Source organism: Leucopleurus acutus (assembly GCF_964270905.1).
Source record: "Leucopleurus acutus genome assembly, chromosome: 9".
Classification (NCBI taxonomy): domain Eukaryota; kingdom Metazoa; phylum Chordata; class Mammalia; order Artiodactyla; family Delphinidae; genus Leucopleurus; species Leucopleurus acutus.
The window spans coordinates 9,921,125-9,944,811 of NC_139144.1; the positions used below are offsets into that span (position 1 = coordinate 9,921,125).

The 23,687-nt window shown below is 39.7% G+C and overlaps 1 protein-coding gene across 1 annotated transcript in view; it reads left to right on the plus strand.

The window, feature by feature from the left end:
* Positions 1 to 317: 317 nt before the first annotated feature.
* Positions 318 to 23,687, plus strand: part of LANCL2 (LanC like glutathione S-transferase 2) — a gene marked incomplete at its 5' end in the record, with an annotated part of 58,101 nt that continues 34,731 nt past the window's right edge. The window contains 2 exons of the mRNA XM_082846496.1: positions 318 to 506; positions 18,519 to 18,636. Of these exons, the coding sequence (XP_082702622.1) occupies positions 318 to 506; positions 18,519 to 18,636 (307 nt within the window). The remainder of the gene's footprint in view (positions 507 to 18,518; positions 18,637 to 23,687) is intronic.

Consider the following 23,687-nt stretch of genomic DNA (forward strand, 5'->3'; position numbering starts at 1 on the left):
CTCCAGACCCCCCTCCCCCCCGACGGCGGGATGACTGGGAGGGACAGCGCCCTCCCCGGAGACGCTGCCCTTGCGGCGCCGCTGGCCGGAGCCTACTCCTCGGAGGGGACCCCGCTACCGCGGCGCCCCGGTGACTGCGAACCGCCGCAGCCTCCCCGAGGGCACGTCTAGAGCCGGGCCGGGGCGGGGCGCCCGCCGCCTTCCTTAGGGCTTGCCTGAGACCCGCCCGCGGCCGGGCCCCAGCGCCTCGGAGGAGGTTTGTCCCCGCTCGCTCGCCGTACCGCGCGGCCCCGCGGAGGGCAGGGCGCGCGGCCGACATGGGCGAGACCATGTCCCGGAGGCTTAAGTTGCAGTTGGGCGGGGACGCGGATATGGAAGAGCGGGCGTTCCCCAACCCCTTCCCGGACTACGAGGCCGCCGCCGCTGTGCCGGCCGAGGAGCCGCCACGTGCTCGCTCCCAGCTCACTCCCGACGAGCTCGGCCTCCCCTTCCACAGCGATGGGAAGGTGAGTCGGCGACCGGCGGCCGGATTCGGGCCGCGCCAGGCGTTGGGGGAGGGGAGCGCCGGCGGTGGTAGCGTCCGCCCGCTGCCCCCTCGCCGCGCGGAAGTCACCCACCCGCGCCGCGCGCTGTTCCTCGGTCAAGGCCCTGGGTTCCGCCGCTGGGCGGTCCGGGGCCGGCGAGCTCCCAGCGCGCGGGCTTCGAGCTGCGGTCCTTCCCGGGCGATGTGGCCCTGGAAGGCTGTGGAGCTCTGCGTTGTTAGCCGCTTTCCTCCTGGTAGGCGCCTCCTGGCCCCTCGTGCCTTTGAAATACGCTCTTCGGGGCTCTCGGAAGTGCGGGCCAGGTCTTCGGGGTCTGTTGAGGTGCAGATTTGTTAACCATCGAGGGCCCGCCCCCAGAGCTGTAAAGCGTACCCGCGGACCGCCTGTTGGCACTTTCCCTGGGGCCGAGGTTATCGTCAGCCCTGGCCTCCGGTCCCCTGCCCTTGGAATGTAGGGCTTGGGAACAGCAACCAAAAGGCCTTGTTTCTACACAGTAGTGTTACTGTAATGGGTCTGCTATGTGCGCCCAGGAGTCGGAAATGGAATACGTGCGAACAAGCTAACTCGGTAGGGGGAAGGTGGACAGAAAGGAATACGTGAATATCGGCACAGCTGTTCTCGTTTTGGTAAAGCCGCGCGTTCACCGGTTAGGTTCCTGTGTTTACACTGATCTCTGTTCCAACTCCCACTTTACCTCCCTGGCTCCCCATGTATTTTGTGTTTGAAAAGGCATTAGTTCGCCCCAATGAAGGCAATTTTGAAAGAGCTATTATTGGTCTGAACATGGAATCTTAGGCAAGTGATTTCTCTAAACTCGCTCTTCTTGTATGTAATTCAAATCTGGAGAACAATTCCTAACTCACAGGGATGTTAGTGATTGAATTAAAGTATATCAAATGGTCTGTCAAACTGCCTTACGTGGTACCTGGTAAGCCCCCCAATAAATGCATCCTCATTCTTCCCCTGGAAAAGTCAGTGCTCGTGGTTTAGAATTCATATGTCAGCACTGATTTTTTTCTCTGGATTTCTTCTGTTTTCACATATATTTCTGTTTTGTTTGTGACTTCGTGTTTAAATCCTTTGTAGTAAAAATAAGTCTCTGGCAAACATTTGAAAAATCTGTCACTCATACATATTATCAGTTGCTGTCTCAATATTATCCTTAGAGTAAGGAGGCTACTGCAGTTTAAAGATAAGTGAAAGGAACCACTATTTGAGTCTCTCTGAGAACAGTAAAGAGGTGAGAACAATTGAGTTTCATTTTCTACCTCAGAGAAGGAGATAAACACTGGTTCTGAAATTACATGTTTTTCTTTTTAACCTTTTATATCCAGTAAACGTAATGTTGACGTCAACTACACACCAAATGGGCTTATGTAAAAGAAAATTAAGCCACAAATAACTAATGGGGCTTGTGATATCTCCATGCAATTAAACAATTAAAATAAGTCAGGGTGGGGGACCCATGCCAGTGGTCGTTGTTATATGCTAAAGGAAAGGGGAAGAGTTTTTTCATGTTCTTGAACATGAAAATGAGAGCACATTAAAGGGAGAGAGGGATTTCTGATTCTGAAAGGTGGATATGAAATGGAGCAGGACCCTGTGGTCCGCACCGCCGCCCCCCGCCCATGTCCTCAGCCCACCTTTCGTTTGTAGAAAAACTGCAGGCAAAGAATAAGTTGAATTAGAGAAGTGAGAAAATGCAGAAGCAAAGGAAAGCAATCGAACAGGACAAAATAATAGTAGTTTAGTCATGAAGCAAAGTGAAGGACCTTTAGTTCCTCCTCAGGGGCTGTAGATAGTATTCTGGGCTGTGTCCTTTGAGCTGTTTTGTAGAGATGGAAAGCCCCCCCAGGTGGAAGAAGTGAACTACATGATGATCAGACTGTAGCCATGACATCACCTGCCACAATTCTGAGAACTGGCCTCAAAGAAATCGGAGCAAACCGGCCCTGGAACTGAAAGCTAAGTGTTCTTAAAACAAGATGATGTTGCTCAGACCACCACATGACCAATTTCAAGGTGCCTGTCAGAGCTGCCTGTGCTGTTCTGCACGTAGCCCCCTGCTTCCACTTACACACCCCAGAAACTCGCCTTTAAAAGCTCTTACCCACTGGTCATCCTTGGGGGCGGGGGGTGTCAGCCTTTGGACACGAGTACCCCCTCCCCCCTCCCTTGGTTTGCCAGCCTCCAAAATAAAGCAAACTTTCATTTCCACCAGCCTTGCCTCTAGAGTATTGGTTTTAGAGCAGCAAGCAGCCAGACCCCACTTAAGGTAAGAGAATGCTTAGATTTAGGGAAGTCGTAAAATAAAATGAACATGAATTAAGTTCCCCTGCCTTCTGTATTGATAGATTGTGATTATTACGTCTTTAATTCTTAGAATATTAAGAATGCATTTGTTTTTGATAGACATGCATTTGTTTTGATAGACATGAAGTTTCATGAAAATGAGGGTGTTATGAGTTGAATTGTGTCTCCCCAAAAGATGAAGTCCTGACCTGTGGAATGTCAGAATGTGACTCTTGCGAATAAGGTTATGTTAGATGTAATTAAAGTAAGGTCATGCTGGAGTAAGGTAGGCTCTTAATCCAATATAAACTAGTGTCCTTAGAAGAGAGGCAGAGACACACAGGGAGAGAGAAAATGGCCATGGAATGAGGGAGGCAGAGATTAGAGTGATGCATTTGCAAGCCAAGGAATGTCAGAGATTGCTAGCAAACAGCAGGAACTGGAAGAGGCAAGGAAGGATTCTGCCCGGAGGCTCAGAGGGAACCTGGCCCTGCCAACCCTTGATTTTGGACTTACGGCCTCGAGAACTGTGAGACTATAAACTTCGGTTGTTTTAAGCCACTCAGTTTGTTTCGGCACCCTAGGAAATTAATACAGAGAGTAATTTGTAAATTAGGCATTGAGGAATAATTTTATCATGATGGTGTGTGCTGTTAGTGAGAAAAGATTACGTAAAATCTACCAACACAGTAACTCTATTGCCAAGTATTCTTTAAGTCAGTTATTTGATCCCGTTTAGGTTAGCTGTGTGTATGTTGTGGTGTAATCAATCGGTAAAATTCACCTCCACTTCTAAAACCAGATCAAGTCTACTTCACTGAATTATGTTTCTGTAAGTAGGCTTTTGTAACATTTTGACGACATCGGTCCAGATACTATGAAAAGCAGTGAACCAGTGTAATAGCAGCTTTTTTTGTTTTTTGTTTTTTAAATTTGGAAGGTATCTAAAGTCAGCACTGTTGGCTACTTCTCTAATAGCCTTTTCTTCCCTTCTTTTTGCTTGATTTCGCTGTGGCCGTGAACTTCAGGAGCTGAATCATGGTTGATGTACACCAGTGTTTCTCAGAGTGCTTCTCCGATCAGCAGCACCAGGTTTATCCGCTGTATCGTCAAGGATACACTCAGGAGACAGAAACCGCACAGTGATTTGGTAGGGAAAGTTTCATATAAAGAATTATTCCTAAGCATAAAGGGATTGGAGTAACAAGCGGTTGCCTCATAAGAAGTAAAGAGAACTCTAAAGGATAGAGGAATAGCCGATATGAGGAGCAGCCCCATTCCTGGGGCTAACAGGGCACTCAAGGGAGAAGCCACTGTACTATCCATCTATTGCTATGTAAGAAATGATCCCCAAACTTAATAATTTAATAAACATTTATTATCTCACATAGTTTCTGAGGGTCAGGAATCCAGTTGCTATAGCTTAAAGCCCAGTTGGCTTGTTGTGATTGGTTGTCCTTAGGTTTTGCTTTTGTAACCTGGAGGCATTTACAGGCTTAGGTTTTGGTTTGCTTACAGAGGCTGCCAAGGCAATAGAGCCACCTCAGCCTAATGGTCTCCTTGTTTAATTAATCTAACAATACCCCTTTTGGTCACGCTGTCATACGTGAGAGATTGGTCTCGAATGGTGTATAAGCGCCACTCTCGGTCACCATCAGAATTAAGTTGCCCTTGTCTCATTGTGAAACTCACAGGTTGTGGTGTCAGGTCCATGGAAGAATTGTTTTTGCTGTTCATCTCTTTGTTCACTTGTTTCTGTTTCTCCAAGAGCAGTGAGACCACCTGATGTACTGCTGATGGCTGTGAACATGCGTTTAAGACGGTTGAGAGAATGTAGCCCACCAGGGAGACTGATGGCGGCTATGAGGACGATAACACAGAGACTGAAGGCTAATTCTAAGCCAGGGCCCCCATGAACCAAACCAGTTGGTATCAAATAAATCAAAGAATATACCTGAAGGGATAGCATCCTGTTTCAGCCAAGTAGCTTATTTGCTAATTTCTTACATTTGCTAAAATATCAGAGGGGTTGATCCAGGTACAGCAGGAAGTATTTGCTTTGGTGCACACTCCTTGTTTAGCCAGTAAGTGATCTAAGCAATTCTATTATCTAGAACCACCTTAGCAAGAAAGCCTAGTGACTCTTGTTGTGCAGCTGTGGCCTTGGCAGTAGATTCAGTGATAGTTGCCAGAGCTAAGGAGCATTATCTTCTTGTGCATTAGCAGAGAGAAAAAGCAAGTAGTGAAGTGGCAAAAGGAATGAAGGTTTTTATATTGGAGATGAAGATCTTGTTCTGGGATCTTGGGAGATGCCATCTGCTTCTGGGGAGGAACCTCCCTGGTCAATTTCACTTCAGATCTTCACCTGGTGTGCAGTTCCGAGAGTCCGGAGGAGCCCTTTTTAGTTGAGGGATGTGGATCTAAGGTTCAGGGTCCTGAAATTTGGCTTCCATCTGGGTTTGAGGAGGGGCCTTTCAAGGAAGTTCAAGGGCAATCTTTGTTCTTAGTGATTCCAGATCAGAAAGGTGGGAGAGAACTGGAAATATTATAGATAGTTTGGAGAGTCATAGCCAGGTATTTGAAGAAGCTAGAAGAATTCAGGATCCAGTCCAGTTTACAGGTATATAGCAAACCTCAAAGACAATGAACAGGACTAAAATCTGATATGCACATGGTTGTGTTACAATTTTCTACTGAAACATAATTTTTTTTCTCTACAATCACCCTCATTTCTATTAAAGATAATCAAAGTAAGGCTAATTTGTTTGCAAAATAAGTCATCTCATTAAACTTGGCCTGTTTTAATGAGGGGACCTCCTGGGGGCTGTCAAGGGTCTCCTTCAATTTCCTCTTCTGACAGTGGAACTGTCAAAAGATAAACTGAGGCATATCACAAGTGTTAAGAGCTTAGTGAGCACAAATGGATTTGAATCAGGCAGCGCCAAACTGGAAGTGGTTTAGGAGCATTTTTCCGACGAGCCAGGGGAACAGTGAGGGGGTTGGGGCACTGATCCTCCGGACAGTCGAATGTCCCCATAACTTAATTCTGCATAGGTCGTTCCTCTGTACTGAATGTCTTCCATATCTGTGGTTCCTTATCCGTGGATTCAACCAACTAGGGATTGTGTGGTACTGTAGTATGCACTGTTGAAAAAAATCCCCATGCGGGTGGACCCAGGCAGTTCAACAAACCTGTCTTCTTTAAGGGTCAGCTCTGTCGAAGAAGCGTGGAAGCAAAGCAAGGACATTCTTGATTGGCTATAGCTTAAAGCCTAGCTGTCTGTGGTTGGTTGTCCTTGGTGTTTTGATTTCATAACCTTGAGGCATCTACAGGCTCAGGTTTTGGTTTGCTTACTACACTGCCAGGGCTTTGGAGCCACCTCGGTCCAGTGGCTTCTGCTAATGAATCCAACAGTGGGGCTTTGCCAGGCTAAGCGGGAGCGCTGCGTGAAGGGAAAGGCAGGGAGTAGAATCTGACTGCAGAGGAGGGAGCGTGAACATTGGGTGGTAACGGGGCTGAAAAGGTAGATTGGAGCCAGTTCTAAAGGACTTGATGGGTCCTAAGGATTTTAAAACTTTTTCCATACAAAAATGAAGATAAAGAGAATTTTTACTTGGAATCTATAACTTGACATTATCTTGAGCTGTTGGAAATTCTTCATTTTATACTTTTTCACTTAATTTTCTGTATTTTTGCTTTTCACTTCAAAATTTGTTGAATGTCATAATATATCATGGAAGCATAAGGAAATAGCACTTTTCAGTTGCCCAGAAAATACATGGGGTCGGCCAAAAAGTTTGTTTGGGTTTTTTTGTAACATCTTACGGAAAAACCCAAACGCACTTTTTGGCTGACCCAATAATTTTTCTTTCGTTCAGATGAGCTAAAATGGGGTGAGGGAAGGAATATACTCTACAGCCTTTCTCCTCAAAGTGAGATTTGTGGACCCAAAACATCAGCCTTTCCTGAATGCTTGTTAGAAGATACGGCTTCCACCCTACACCTAAGAACCAGAACCTGCGTTTAACCAAATTCCCAGGCCAGACAGTCCATATGCCCATTATGTTGGAGGAGCACTGCTCTACATACAGCTTGTTGAATTTTCTTTTAATTTTAACCTCCAGCCAGTTTTCAGTTCCTGATATGGAAAGTTATTGACATAAAAGCATAAGGGGAAGATTATGTAGGGGAGACTACAAAAATATTGCAAACCAGCATTTCCCATCTGTTGGGAATAACATGTGGAGTATAGAGCAGGTGAGAACTTGGATAGACCTGGGTTTGACTCCTACTTTTCTGCCACTTATTAGCTATAGCCTTTGGGCAAGTAATGTGGGCAATGATAGTACCTTCCTAATAGGTTATGACTATTTAATTAATGCATTTAAACACTTAGAACAATGCCCATTAACGTAGGATAATAGCATTTATCTCATCGGCTTGTAGTAAACGGTTAAGTTGAAAAGGTAATTGAAGTTCTTAATATAATATATTGGTTGAAAGTTGATAATAATATAGTTGTAGAGTAACCCATTCCTCATTAGGTTGTTATGGTGTTTAAGTTAATACATTTAGAGCACTCAAAAGGGTGCCTAATACTGATACAATTAGTACCTTGTTACACATAATTACTAATATATAGGTAAGTAGTTTAAGAGTTCAGTTAATGATAGCTATATTAGCATTATTATGTATCCTATTTTTTGTCACTATAGCATACAATGTGATAATGAAAAATTGCTTAAAGGTTTATATCTTTAGTGGATTATAAAAAAATATTACATATCCTTTACTTTTTCCTTCTTAGAGAAATGCTTATTCTTGTGCCTTTTCCTTCTGAGGAAAATATAGGCAAACATGCAGTATTCATGTGGGTATGTTCTCAGATTTCTAAATTCCGTACCATACTTTCCTCACTCACATCTCTGCAGTGGGGACACTAACACGCCTGCTGATGGTGGGGAAGGTGAAAAAGGATTATTGGATGTTGGAAAGTCAGCTAAACTCTCTGCCCACAGTTCTGTCAACTCGTGCTCTTTTTATTGGGGCCTCAGCAAAATTGAAAGTTGTTGTATATCATGACACGGATCTTCAGATTCGCATGCTTATGCTTGAACCCCCAGACAGGAGCTCTGAAGGTTTAATCCATGGTTAGTGAGGGCTGACTGATTCTTTTTTGTTTCTCTTCCCCACTTGACTCCTAGAGGCAGGAATTTTTTCTTACCTATGCTTGAATTATTATTATTATTTTAAAAACTATCTCCACACTTGATACTGAGCTAGGACAGAATAGATACTCAGTGAATGTTGAGTGAATAAGTGTACTGAAATAAAAAACTTTTTTTTATTAGAATCATTTTTATATATTATTTAATAGCATCATTTTATCTTTAAAATCTCTTCTGTATCTAGAATGTTATATGAGTCATGACCTAGGTCCTCTAGACAATCTTCTAACCTAATATAAGACTGTGTAATATACTTCATGGGTGTCCCAGGTGAGGCCTATATTCTGTAGGGTGGCCACCTAGGAGTCTGCTAGGGCCAGAATAGGTTTGAGCCAGTTTTACTTGAATAGAATTGAATATAACAAACTGAGTTTCCTTTTCGGAAAATGTTTCTCTTCCCTAGATTTTAGCTAATACCGTGCAACAATTGTTTAATCAAAAATGAAACCTAGTTTTTCACCGAGAGCTTTCCAAAAATAAATATAATTTGACCACAAAGTCCTATTAACCTTATAACTATAATTGTGTATGCTTTGAGCCCTTATAATCAGTTTATTAATATACCATTACTAAGCAGCTGTCGTTGGTTCTTTATTGCAATTACAAACTTCTTTTGTGGTTATGATATATATATCCCCTACAGAGTATACACAGCAGATTATCAATTAATTTTTATGACACAAAATAAGTATATCAGAATTGGACAGATGTGTGTGTTTAGGATATGTAGTCTAGAATATTTTCTATTAATAGTGTTACTGAGTTTGAAACAAGAAAAACAGAAACAGACCTGATTATGTAAATATACACCTATTTTTAAAAGAATGAACTATTTTCAAACATCTAATCAAACAGCATTTCCTTGACACACATTCAGTATAGGCAATGATCCTTCTTCTGTTTATTGAAAATACTGCTAGTGAGGGTAGATGTTCCCCCACCATCTAATTCTTTTTTTTTTTTTTTTTTTTTTTGCGGTACGCGGGCCTCTCACTGTTGTGGCCTCTCCCGTTGCGGAGCACAGGCTCCGGACGCGCAGGCTCAGTGGCTATGGCTCACGGGCCTAGCCGCTCCGCGGCATGTGGGATCTTCCCGGACCAGGGCACGAACCCATGTCCCCTGCATCAGCAGGCGGACTTTCAACCACTGCGCCACCACGGAAGCCCCACCATCTAATTCTTTACTGTCAAAACATACAACTTTTTGCCCCTTTTCTCCTTTAGTAATTCACTTTGAGGTAATGATTGGGGTACTTTTGCTTATGCATTTTTGTTTGAAAATAAAGTGTTAGAAAACCAAGCCCACCTACTTCATATGTGTAAACTGTCACAGAGCATCTTCCCCTGGGAGATCTGAGATTACAAAATATACTTTCCTCAACCTGTGCCCTGGATTAAAAAGATTTGTTAAAACCTTTCCTATGAAAGAATTACTTGCTGATGTATATATATGTGCCTGTGTATACATATACTTGTCATTACTGGTATCTATATATTTGCACATATTCTGGAGTGTATAATCTGTGTATCGCACATACACAAAATGTGGGTTAAAAAGCTATTTTTATTATCTTTAAAAATGTAGACAAGTCATTGTTAGCTTTAATTTCTTTGTCTATAACACGGGGATGATAATGTTGTTATAGGGTTATCAGGATTGAATTAGATAGAGTGTCCCAAGTGCCCACCTATGTGAGGAGTATAATAAATGATTTGATTCACAAGCTCTCCTGGTGCATTATTCAAACTCAGAAGTTTGGTTCACAAATACCTGTTCCAAGCATTACCTTTTGCTTTAGGAGTTATTTATTTGTGCATGTTAAACACCTATTTTGAGAGTTTCCACTCTCTATTTGAAGTTAAGATCATGAATTTTAAAGTTAATGATCAATCTCTTTTATGATTTCTGTATTTTTGTATTTTAGGGTTGTATTTCCTCAAACACAGCTTTCATTAAAAAAATACAGAAAAACATGTAAGTAGTAGAAATACCAACATCGTTTTGCTTTATAGCACTTTGGGGCATCCTCGTTTGGGAAAATTGCCTAGTATGTAGGAAAAGAATGTTTTCTTTCTAATTGCAGTGCAATTACTAAAAATTAATCTTTGAGTCAGAGAAAAACCTCCCCAATTCTTTAGCTACTCGTTCTGTTTCTGTGCTTTGTGGAAGATGTGTATTGTATTCATATGGTGTGATTGAGTGAAAGCTGTAGTAAGCCTTTCAAAAATTTAAAGGTAAACTGTAAATAGAGAATCAAGCAAAGATTTTCACAACAAGGGCTCAGCATAGGGAGGCCCAGGAACTTTCGAATTAGACAGTCTAGCTACAGCCCCCAAAGCTCAGTCTCTTGTTGTCTCATGTGACCTTGGGCTGGCCTCAGGTTTCTCACCTAAAAAACAGAATCATTCAGTAATGTGAAGATTAATTGAAATGTCACATAGAGCACTTAGTGCTAGGCATATGGTAAAGTGCTCAATAATTATTAATTATCTTTATAATAATACCATTATTAAATGAGATTAACCAGTTAAAATTTCTCCAAATAGAATTACAGCATAATAAATTTTTTTCTTTGTTCTTGAGACTTTTGTTCCAACATCAACAAATTAGAAATCTCTTTGATGACAGAGAGTTAGAAAATTAGGAACTAGAAAAGATACCTTAAAGCAAAGGCAGAGAAATCACTTTCACAATGGAATTTTGTCAAGTATTAAAAGGAATTAGAGTGAGTAATCGTAAGCCTTAGAACTATACTCCAGTATCATTTATGAGGAATAAAGCATATGCTTTGGAATAAAGTTATCATGCCAGAGCTAAAACTGTACATGAATGTGTTAGGCCTGCATTCAGCTACAATAAACAGAAGACTCAACTTGGAAGTATCTTAGATTATTTTTCCTGTATAACAGGAAGTCTAGAAGTAGGCAACTCTTGGTGTTGATTCATTTCAGGATTTCTGCAGTTATGTTGGTCTTTCTCTCATTTTTTTGTGCTATAGTATAAGATGGCTGCTCTAGTCCCAGATTTCTTGTCCAATTTTACAGTAGGACGAAGGGAGTAAAAAGAAGGGAGTACCAGCTGTATCTTTCTCTTTTATCAAGAAAAATGAGAACCTTCCAAGAGCCCTTAGAAGACTTGCACTTACATCTCACGGGTTAGAATGGTGTCATATGGCTGCCCCTGGTCATAAGGCAGTCTGGGAAAGCAAGTAGCTCTTCTGGGGTTGGATGCATTGCTGCTGTGAATCTAATCAGGATTCTGATAAGGAAGGAGGGTGTCCTGCAATAAGTGTGGGCTAGGTACTACCTTATGGGTTCTGCCACACCAGGTAATGAAGTGGTAGTACTCTAATTTTTTTCCTTCTCATGAAAACTATTCTGTATCTCTTTGATTAATGGTGGAAACCAAAGGTCAAGACACAGGAGGCTTACATTACTAACTTGGAGTCAAAAAGTTATTAAACAGTTGGATGGAGAATCAGACATCTATCCTCTTTGACACATAGCAGCAGTACATGTTAATTTTTCTGATCCATGAAAACAGGATATCTTTCTATTTGTTTATCTCTTCACTTTCTTTCATCGGAGTCTTACAGTTTTCAGAGTACAGCTCTTTCACCTCTTTGGTAAAATGTATTCCTAAGTATTTTGTTGTTTTTGATGCTATTGTGATGAGACTGTTTTATTTCTTTTTCTGGATAGTTTGTTGTTAGTGTATAGAAACAACTGATTTCTATATATTGATTTTATATCCTGCAACTTTACTGAATTTATTGGTTAGTTCTATCAGTTTTTTGGTTGAGTCTTTAGGGTTTTCTGTATATAAGATCATATCGGTAAATATAAACGGTTTTACTTTTTCCTTTCCGATTTGGATGCCTTTTATTTCTTTATCTTGCCTGATTGCTCTAGCCAGCATTTCCAGTACTGTGTTGAACAAGAGTGCTTAGAGTGGCACCCTTGTCTTGGTCCTGATCGTAGGGGAGAAGCTTTCAGCCTTTCACCATTGAGTATGAAGTTAGCTATAACCATATAGTAAGTATATGGCCTTTGTTATGTTAAGGTGTTCTTCTTCTATTCCCAATTTGCTGAGAGTTTTATTGTGAAAGGATGTTGTATTTTTTTTTTTTTTTTTTTTTTTTTGCGGTACGCGGGCCTCTCACCGCTGTGGCCTCTCCCGCTGCGGAGCACAGGCTCCAGACACGCAGGCTCAGCAGCCATGGCTCACGGGCCCAGCCGCTGCGCAGCATGTGGGATCCTCCCGGACCGGGGCACGAACCCGTGTCCCCTGCATCGGCAGGCGGACTCTCAACCACTGCGCCACCAGGGAAGCCCAGGATGTTGTATTTTGTCAAATGCTTTTTCTGCATCTATTGAGGGGATCATATGATTTTTATCTCTTGTTCTATTAATGTGATGTGTCACACTTATTGATTTGCATATATTGAACCATCTTTGTATCCCAGGGAAAACTCCCACTTGATCATGGTGTAAGATCCTTTTAGTGTATTTTTGAATTCATTTTGCTAATATCTCGTTGAGAATTTTTGCATCTGTGTTCATCAGGGATACTGGTGTGTAGTTTTTGTTTCACATAGTGTCCTTATCTGGCTTTGGTATCAGGGTAATGCTGGTCTTGTATTTGGGAGTGTTCCCTCTTCAATTTTTTGAAGAAGTTTGAAAAAGGTTGGTGCTAATTATTCTTTAAATGTTTCATAGAATTCACCAGTGAAACCATCTTGTCTGGGGTTTTCTTTTTGGGAGGTTTTGTATTATTGATTCACTCTCCTTATACATTATTAGTTTACTCATACTTTCTATTTATTCCTTTTTAAAGATATTTATTTATTTATTTGGCTGAGCTGGGTCTTAGCTGTGGCACGTGGGACCTTTAGTTGCAGCATGTGAACTCCTAGTTGCAGCATGAATGTGGGATCTAGTTCCTCAACCAGGGATTGAACCTGGGCCCCCTGCATTGGGAGCACGGAGTCTTAGCCACTGGACCACCAGGGACCACCACTGGACCACTATTTCTGATTTGGCCTTGGTTAGTTGTATGTTTCTAGGAAATTATCCATGTTTTCTAGGTTATCTGTTTTGTTCGCATATGGGTTAATCTGCATATAACTTACAGTCAGCCCTTCATATTCTCGAGTCTTCCACATCCCTGAATTCAACCAACCATGGACCATGTAGCACTGTAGTATTTACTACTGAAAAGTATCTGCATATAAGTGGACCTGTGCATTTCAGACCCGTGCTGTTCAAGGGTCAGCTGTATTTCTGTGGTATCACTTGTAATATCTCTTCTTTAGTTTCTGTTTTTATTTATTGAGTCTTTTCTTTTTCTTAGTTTAGCTAAAGGGTTTGTCAGTTTTTTAAAAAAATCTTTTAAAGAAACAGCTCTTAGGGACTTCCCTGGTGGCCCAGTGGTTAAGACTCCATGCTCCCAATGCAGGGGCCCAGGTTCAATTCCTCGTTGGGGAACTAGATCCTGCATGCCACAACTAAAAGAGCCCGCATGCCGCAACTAAAGATCCTGCATGCTGCAATGAAGATCCTGCATGCCACAACTAAGACCTGGTGCAGCCAAATAAATAAATGAATATTAAAAATAAATTAACTAACTAAAAACAGCTCTTAGTTTTGTTAATCTTTTCTATTATTTCTCTAGTTTCTATTTCATGTATTTTTGCTGTGATCTTTGTTATTTCCTTTTTTCTGCTAACTTTGAGCTTGGTTTATTCTTTTTCTAGTTCCTTGAGGTATAAAGCTAGATGATTTATTTAAGATCTTTCTTTTTCCTTACTGTAGGTATTTATCACTATAAACTTCCCTCTTAGAACTGCTTTTGCAGCATCCTATAGTTTTGGTAATGTTGTGTTTCTATTTTCATTTGTTTCAAATATTGTTTGATTTCCCTTTTGATTTCTTTGACTCATTGGTTGTCTGGGAGTATGGTGTTCAATTTCCTCATATATGTGGATTTTCCAGTTTCCTCGTTGTTGATTTCCATTTTTATACCAGTGTCAGTAAAGATACTTGGTATGATTTGAGTCTTCTGAATTTGGTTAAGACCTGTTCTGTGCCCTGTCATATGATCTATCCTTAAGAATATTCTGTGTGTACTTGAGAAGAATGTATATTCTGTTGTTGGATTGAACGTCTTATATATGACTATTGGGTTCATTTGGTCTAACATATGGTTCAAGTCCAGTGTTTCCTTAGTGATTTTCTGACTGGATGACCTACCCATTGCTGACAGTGTGGTATCGAAGTCCTCTATTATTGTTGTATTGTTATCTGTTTCTCCCTTTAGCTCTGGTATTATTTGCTTAATATATTTAGTTGCTCTGGTGTTGAGTGCATATGTATTTCCGATTGTTAATGTCTTCTTCAGAGGAGTTGACCCCTTTATATAATGACCTTTGTTTCACGTGACTGTTTTTTACTTAAGGTCATTTTGTCTGGTATAAATACAGCTACCCCTGCTTTCTTTTGGTTTCCACTTTGTGGAATGTCTTTTTCCATCCTTTCACTTTGAGCTATGTGTGTTCTTAAAGCTGAAGTGAGTCTTTTGTAGGCAGCATATAGTTGGCTCTTGTTTTTTATTCATCCAGTCATTCTTTGCCTTTTGACTAGAAGTTCAATCTGCTTATATTTAGAGTGATTATGGATATGTAAGGACTTACTAGTGCCATCTTTTTAATTGCTTTCTGGCTGTTTTGTAGTTTTCTTGTTCCTCTTTGACTCTTGCTGGATTCCTTTGTGAATTGGTGATTTCCCACCATTGTATGCTTCTGACTCCCTCGTCTTTATCTTTTGGGAGTCTACTCAAATTTTTTGCTTTGTGATTTTCATGAGATACATAAAACATTTTATAGCTATAACAGTCTAGTTTACTCTGATAACAGCTTAATTTTAATCTCATACGAAACATCTACCCTTTTACTCTTCCACCATTTATGGTTTTTTATGTCACAGTTTGCCTCTTTCCATATTGTATGTTCATCAGCAAATTATAGTAGCTGTAGTTACTTTTGATACTCTAGTTCTAATCTTTATACTAGTGTTAAGTGTTAACACACCATCATATTGCAGTGTTCTGAATTTGATTTTATATTTATCTTGATTGGTGTATTTTTTATGTTTCACATTACTAGTTAGCCTCCTCTCATTTCAGCTTGAAGAACTTCCTTCAGCATTCCTTGTTAGACAGATCTAGTGATGATGAATTACCTCAGCCTTTGTCTGGGGAAGTCTTTATTTCTCCTTCATTCCGGAAGGGTAACTTTGCCACAGGGAGTTTTTTGGTTTTGTTTCTGTTTTTTTTAAATTTTTGGCCGCGCCGCACGGCATGCAGGATCTTAGTTCTGCGATCAAGGATCGAACCCGTGCCCCCTGCAGTGGAAGCGCAGAGTCTTAACCACTGGACTGCCAGGGAAGTCCCCACATGGAGTCCCCAAATGGAGTATTTTTTATTTTTTTATTTTTTGTTTCATCACTTTGAGTATATCATCCCACGTTCTCCTGGCCTGTAAGATTTCTGCTGAGAAATTCACTGATGTCCCATTGGAGGTTCCTTTGTAGGTTACAGTCTTCTTTTTCTCTTGCTGTCTTTAGGTTTCTCTTTTTGTGTTTGATTTTTGATAGGTTTATTACAGTGTGTTTTGGAGAAGGACAATTTGGGTTGAAGTAATGGGGTAATCTGTTTATTAACTTCATGAACTTGATGTGTGTATCTCTTCCCAGGTTTGGAAAGTTCTCAGCCATTATTTCTTTAAATAAGTTTTCTGCCCCCTTTCTCCCTCACTTTTCTTTCTGGAACTCTAATGATTTGGCTGTTGGTTTTTTCAGGATGTCTCATAGATCATGTAGGCTTTCTTCACTCTTTTTTATTCTTTTTCTTTTTTCTGTTCAGACTGGGTTCTTTCTAAGTTCCTGTCTATATTGTTGATTCTGTCTTCTATTTGATCTGCCTGCTTTTGATGCGCTCTATTGCATTTTCATTTCATTCATTAAATTCTTAAGCTCCACAATTCTATTTGTTTATTTTTCAGTGATTTCTGTTTCTTTGTTAAATTTCTCATTTTCGTCACATACTGTTTTTTTTATTTCATTGAATTGTTTTTCTGTGTTTTATAGCTCATTGAGTTTCCTTGAAACCGCTATTTTGAATTCTTCCTTGTGTAAATATTAGATTTGCACGTCTTTACGTTTGGTCACTGGAAGATTATTGTGATCTTTTGGTGATGTCATGTCTTCTTGATTTTTCATGTTCCTGGTAGAGTCCAAAACGGACCAGCAGGAGCTACATTCCTTTAATGCCCTGGGAATCTTATATGCTGCTATCTGACTTGCTCCCTCTCCCCAGGCCTGGACTCCCTCTGTAATGCTCTGGATGCATTATGAGAAGTGAGAGATATAGGTCTCTTCATCAGAGTCCTGCACAGATTTAGAAACCAGGCAGTCACTCAGTGGCTCTCCCTTTCCCCAGATGGAGAAATAACGGGCCATCTATTTAGCCATATGCTATACCTGAACATTAGGTGATGCCAGCAGAGACAAGCTGTTACTCTTACCCACTTGAGTGGACCCAAACTCCTTTTTTTCTTTTTCCTCCAATGGAGTGTTGGTACTTCTCCTCGGGAAATCTGGACTTCCACAAAGGCTATCTCATCCGAAGGCGACTGCCTAAGTCACTGTTCTGCCTGCACTCCCAGACTGTAGCTGAGGGGCTGGAACCGATTCAGTCTCCTGTAGGTTTCACAGCTGGTACTGAAGTCTCTCTGCTTATTACCTCGTTCGCTAGTGGGCTAGCTTTGCCGTGGGTCCCTTGGTGTATGGTGCTGCATTCCGCAACTCACGCGAAGGCACTTCCGTTGGTGGATGGATGCCTAATTTTTGTTGTTAAAGGGGAAAACAAAAACAAGGGATGTGTTGTACTGCCATGATGTTGATATTACCCTGGTTTAGGTTTTCAATATTTATACTTATTAATTTTTTCCTGAATGTACACAAGAGGTTTCTGGATCAGAGACTTCTTATTTACTAGACAGAAAATAACCAGTGAGTGGTTCCCTCAGTCTCACGTCTTACCTCTTTGGCAGTGAAAGCCAGGTCAAATGTCCTATGTACACAAAGTCTGTATTGTAGGCAAAGAATGAAGAAAAACAAGTTTTCTGTGTTTTTATACAAGGGAAGGAGACAACTGTCTCTCCTTCCCTTTCTGAGAGAGTTTCATTGGCAATATCAAAGTCTTTGGAATATAAATAACTCTCTCTGAAAAGACAGGCCCGTTTGTCTTCAGTTCTATGACTGGGAAGGGTTTCCCTGCTCTAGCTTCTCATCCCCTTTGAAATGTAGACACAGCCCTCCGGGGTTAAGTAAAACCTCTCTGGGGCTTTTACAATGTATACTATTGTAACTTAGTTCCTAAGGTTGCTTTTAGTCCAGAATCCCAAATTTCAGTAAAATTTGGCCTGAAAACCCTAACTGTCCAGTAACATGAAAATATTTTCCCTGCAGTCCCACGGAGGGATGTTTCTTTATGATAAAATCTGTCAGGAAGATCTAGCATTCCTAGATTTGTCTATGCCAAATAACAGAACTACAAGTACACTAAAGAAAAAAAAAGAATTAAAGGGAGAAACAGACAATTTCACAGTCACAACTGGAGATTTTAATACACCTCAGCAATTGATGTAACAACTGGAGTCTTCAAATATCGTCAAAGGCAGAAAAATCTGGACAACACTGTCAACTACATGTTTAAGAATACTGATAAATTTCCCTTAAGAAAGATCACCAGCAGTGAATAAGAATACCTGTTATCTTAGCTCCTGGCAGCCTTGGGAGTTAACATTTTTAAATTTTTTTATTATTTGTTAATCTGATAGGCAAACCACAGTATTTGTACTTACTTGCATTTCATTAATTGCTAAGTGATTGAACATTTTTGCATATGTCTGTCATTTGATTTTTTTTCTTCTTATAAGATACATTGATAATTTTAAGTGTATTTCTATATTGTTATATAGTTTTATTTATAATATTTTATATTGCACATATTTCCCCTTGTCATTGACTTTTAAACCGTCTCATGTTTTTTAACTTAAAGAAGTTAAAATGTTTGTGTAGTCAGATACATCTCTTTCCTCTTTTTTTGTTTTTTAGTTTTTTCCTTTGATTTCTGCAACTTATTTTTTGTGATTCTACAATACTTAGAGTCCATATAGGGTATTCTAATTCTCCTTATGACTTAGAGTCCGTATAGGGCATTCTCTCATTTTAAAACTTACCTTGTAAAACCAAGGTAGACTCCCTCCAACCAATGAAACATTGAAATGGGCCAGGTAATATAATTTCTGTCTGTTTTTACAACTTAGGCTGTTAGTTACTACAACATTGTCCTATTCTTGTGCAATTTAATTTTATGTCTTCTTTTGGTTCTCAGATTATTAATAATTTCACAAGGCGGATCCAGACCAAAATCAAAGACCTTCTACAGCAGATGGAAGAAGGGCTGAAGACAGCGGATCCACATGATTGCTCTGCGTATACTGGTTGGACAGGTAAGCCTCTGGGATGTAAGTAATTGATTGTTTTATTTTTGGATTATGATATGTAAGCCTTGGATCTGAATTCTTCTTCTTTTAAAAGTCAAAGGTTTATACCTTTTAAAAGAAGTCTTGAGCTATCTTCATTGATGAGATGCTTTGTAATTTTATTTCTAAAGAAATTCTTTCTGCCTGAAGTTTGAATGGCATATGAGTTTGTATGTCATATTTTTGTAACATTAATTATCTGACCTAATTTATGGCTGTTTTTGAAAATGTGTTAAGATCATCTTTTTTGTTTGCTTTTGGGTCTTTGATCTTTGCAACAAGATATATTTGTGTGATTTCTCTGGCCCGATACGTATGAACGATTTAACCTACTTTTTGTACTCATTTACATCATTTGTACACATAAAGATTTTGATTTTGATTCTGATAATAATAATTAAACAAGCAACCAGTAATACATTTCACATCAAAAAACTTAATTTCAAAATGAATTTGCCTTAACTAATCTTTACATTCTTTTTATTATCTTACCATGTAGCCATAATATTGTCATAGCTATTTAGGGAATATAAAAGAAATGAGACAGACCTTGTTCTGAGGGATTAGACTGCAGTATGAGCATTGCTATCGTTATAGCCTTTTCTTGCTAAGTTTTTATAGTTTAGTCAGTGAACAGTATGGGCACAAGTGTACATGTTGGAGTCACCAAGAGCTGGCACTTGTCTTTGCAGTGCACGCTCAAACTTGATGGCCCTGATCTTTTTTATTATTTGTGTTTATATTTGTACTCATTTATGTGGTGCTTTATTTATTATTTGCCTGTTATCAATACAGTAGTACATAGTAGCATTAGAATTGACTTTTTCAAACTTTTATACCCAAACAGACAAGGAGCTAGTTCTCTTACAGAGCCAAAGAAACTTATCCTAAATGTAATTTTTAAAAAATATTTATTTATTTATTTGGCTGTGTTGGGTCTTAGTTGCAGCACGCGGGATCTTTGTTGCAGCATGCGGGATCTTTAGTTGCAGCATGTGAACTCTTAGTTGTGGCATGTGGGATCTAGTTCCCTGACCAGGGGTCGAACCCGGACTCCCTGCATTGGGAGCACAGAGTCTTAGCCACCAGACCACCAGGGAAGTCCCCTAAATGTAAAAGTAAATAGTTTTGGCTAACTTGAAGTAAAATACAGAGAATAAGGTTATCTTGAAAGAAAAAACAGTTATTAGTAGCACAGTTTTCCCCCTATAAAGTCTTCTACTTAAAGCATTTCTTCTTGTTGAAAAGGGGTTTTAACTCCATGATTGTTAGGTCCCAAATTGGCTGTGCACTGGAATTATCCAGAGAGCTTTATAATAAACAAAGACTATCAGCCCCCACCCCAGGTCAGTTACATCAGGAACTCTGGGGGGAGGATTCTAAGAATCACTGTTTCTTAAAAATCCCCGGTTGTTGTCATTTTTTGGAATCACTGAGAGAGTCATCATGGAAGTATTTGGTTTGAATGATTTCAAATAATATTTAGGACTTTGGGGTTCATGTAACTGTGTGGAATCCACTTACACCCCTACCTCCCTGTCTTTTCTCCTTAAACTGTACAATATAAGAATAAATGAAGCACCCCAAATTTATCCCTTTAGCAAAAAGTGAGAATGAGAATATACACAAATAATAAGGGGTGAAAAACAAATAGCATCCAGAATAACTATGGAAAGTCACAGTGGCAGAGCCGGTGAAGAAAGACAAAGGATCCAGGGCTGGCAGAATCTGTCCCACCATTCCCCACTTTCCCAATTAACGAGTAGTTATTCCCAGAAGGAGTGAGGCACACCCTGAGGGGGATCTTTTGAGGGCGTATCTAAGTGCAAAGTGGGCAAGTAATGCTGGACAAAGCAGAGAAAAAAGGTGTTTAGGGTATACAGGGGACAGGTTTTATTTTAGACTTTCTATAAAAGCGCTATTCTGAAAAAGAGGGGATTAACTTACAAAGCAGAAGCTGCATTCCTGGTGGCACTGGCTAATGGTGCAGGTAAGGAGAGAAACAGCAATGATAGGGGCCCTCCTCAAACAAGAAAGGATATGAGACTCAAAGGAAATCTGGCTACCAAAAGTCATCATTTATTAACTAAACTGTTCATCACTTACTAAGAAGAGGATGCCTTTCAGATTACAACTACCCTAACCATTTTCCTCTTCCTGTTAATAGTTGATCCAGAAAAATCTATCTGTTTTGAATTTAAGAAAAAAAAATCTACAATTATTTACATAATATTAGGAAAAAGAAAATCAGATTTTGTCAGCAGAAGAAAACACACCAGGAAAATTCTACTACAAGATGGAGAAAAAGGGCAGTACTTTCAACAATTAATTTTGTAAGTTAATTATGCAGTATAGTCACAATGCAGAAATAAAGTAACTCAGAGAAGAGATGGCAAGACAGAAAGGTGATGTGAAATAAGAATTGACAGAACTAAGAAAAGAAATTAAAGGAAAAGGCAAAATCACTTCAGAAATGAGGACTAAATTGCAAGGAGTTGAAGAAAGAACTGGCACCGCAGAAAACACAGCAATACCATAAAAGGTAAAAAATCAAACTGGAGAAAAACTTCCAGTTTCTGGTCTGATGTGTAAGGAGTTTAGAAGTCACCACTTTGTCCTAAAAAGTTAAAAGCTGAACTAACTGAAAAATCAATAACTTTTCTAAGATCCGTCAGAGAAGTGGAGTTACATGACAAACAGCTGCACCAAAAATAGCAATAGACAGGGAGATTCAGAAAATCACAATTTACTGGAGCAGAGACCTACAAGGAGAGATCTCCACAGGAGCCAAAACTGTAATTGATTAATTGCTAGAAGCTCAGTGTGGGCAAATATGAGAGTTAAAAAAACTCTAGGAGGACCCAATCATAGGGAGGCACCCACACTTCTGTGAGGTTAACTTTGGAGTTATCCCAGGTCCTCAGTGTGAATATTGGAGAAAAATCCTTTCATGCCTCTGGTTGGGGGAGGGGAAAAGGAACCATTCTGAAATATGCTAGAGCATTCTGTTCTTAACAAGGCCAGCCTTCAGGAGAAACTGTTTTACCAGAACCTCGCCTCCTGGAGTTTAATCAGAAACTAACCTCTCTGTAGGAAGGGTAGTAGCCAACTCCAGCTCCCTCTAGCCATTCTGTCCAACCTAAGGGGAAGAAGACACAGAAGCACTGGTGGAGTTCATGGTCCAGGGGCACATGTTCATCAAAACACTGAGACCTGGCCATAGGACCATAGAACGCTTCCACTGCCCCACTCCTTACCACTCCATTACTAGAGCACTATTTGTTGCAGTTTCTTTTACCCAGTACATTATGTCCACCTTTCAATAAAAAAATTACAAGACATACTGAAAGGCAAAAACAAACCAGTTTGAGGAGACTAAACAAACATCAGAACCAGAATGAGATATGGTGGGAATGTTGGAATTATCAAACCAGGAATTTTTAAATACTATGATGATATGCTAAGGATTTAATGAAAAAAGTAGACAACACGCAAGAACCCATGGATGATGTAAGCAGAGAGATGTAAATCCTAAGAAGGAATTGAACATAAATGCTAGAAATCAAATAAGCTATAACAAATGAAGAATTCCTTTGATGGGCTCATTTAGTAAACGAGACACAGCTAGGGAAAGAATCACTGAGCTTGAGGATATGGCAGTAGAAACTTCTAAAACTGAAAAAAAGCTGGGAAAAAAAACCCCAAAACCAGTATCCAACAACTAGGGAACAATGACAAAAGGTTCAACACTTGTGAAATGGTAATACCAGAAGGAAAAGAAACAGAAAGAATCAGAAACAATATTTGAAGCAATAATGACCAAGAATTTTTCCAAATTAGTATACACTAAACCACAGGTCCAGGAAGCTCAGAGAATACCAAAGAGGATAAATGCCAAAAACAAAGAACAAAAAAACAAAAAACCTGCATCTAGGCATATAGTATCCAAACTTCATAAAACCAAAGATAAAAAATCTTGTAAGAGATACATGCTCCCCAGTGTTCACTGCAGCACTATTTACAATAGACAGGACATGGAAGCAACCTAAGTGTCCATTGACAGAGGAATGGATGAAGAGGATGTGGTACATATATATGATGGAATATTACTCAGCCATAAAAAAGAATGAAATAATGCCTTTTGCAGCAACATGGATGAACCTAGAGATTGTCATACTGAGTGAAGTAATTCAGACAGAGAAAGACAAATATCTTATTGCTTATATGCGGAATCTAAAAAGAACGGGTACAAATGAACTTACTTAGAAAACAAATAGAATCATAGATGTAGAAAACAAATTTATGGTTACCAGAGGGGGAAGGGGGGAGGGAGGGATAAATTGGGAGATTGGGGTTGACATATACACACTACTATGTATAAAACAGATAACTAATAAGGATGTATTGTATAGCACAGGGAACTCTACTTAATACTCTGTAATGGCCTATATGGGAGAAGAATCTAAAAAAGAGTGGCTATATGTATAACTGATTCACTTTGCTGTACAACTGAAACTAACACAACGTTGTGAATCACCTATATTATAATAAAAAATTTTTTTTAAATCTTGAAAGAACACAAAAAAACTGCCCTATTATAGAAAAGCAAGGATCAGAATTACGCCAGACTTCTGTTCAGCAACAGTGTAAGCAAGATAAGAATGGCGTGAAATACTTAAAGTATTGAGAGTTTAAAAAAAAATTAAAAATCCTAGAATTTTGTACCCTGCAAAATTATCCTTAAAAGTGAAGGAGAAATAAAAGCTTTCTCAAACAAAAATCAAGGGAATTTGTTGCCATTAGACTTGATTTTCAAGAAATGGTAAGCCAAATCCTTCTGAGAAGGAAAATGGTATTGGTTAGATATTTGGATCTATGTTAAAAAAGGGAAGAACTTCAGAGTATGAATAAGTGAAGGCGAAATAAAAACTTTTATTTTTCTTATTCTCAGATGATATAACGGATCAAAATGTGTGTTCAAAATAAAAGCAATAATGTGTTCAATTACATATGCTTAA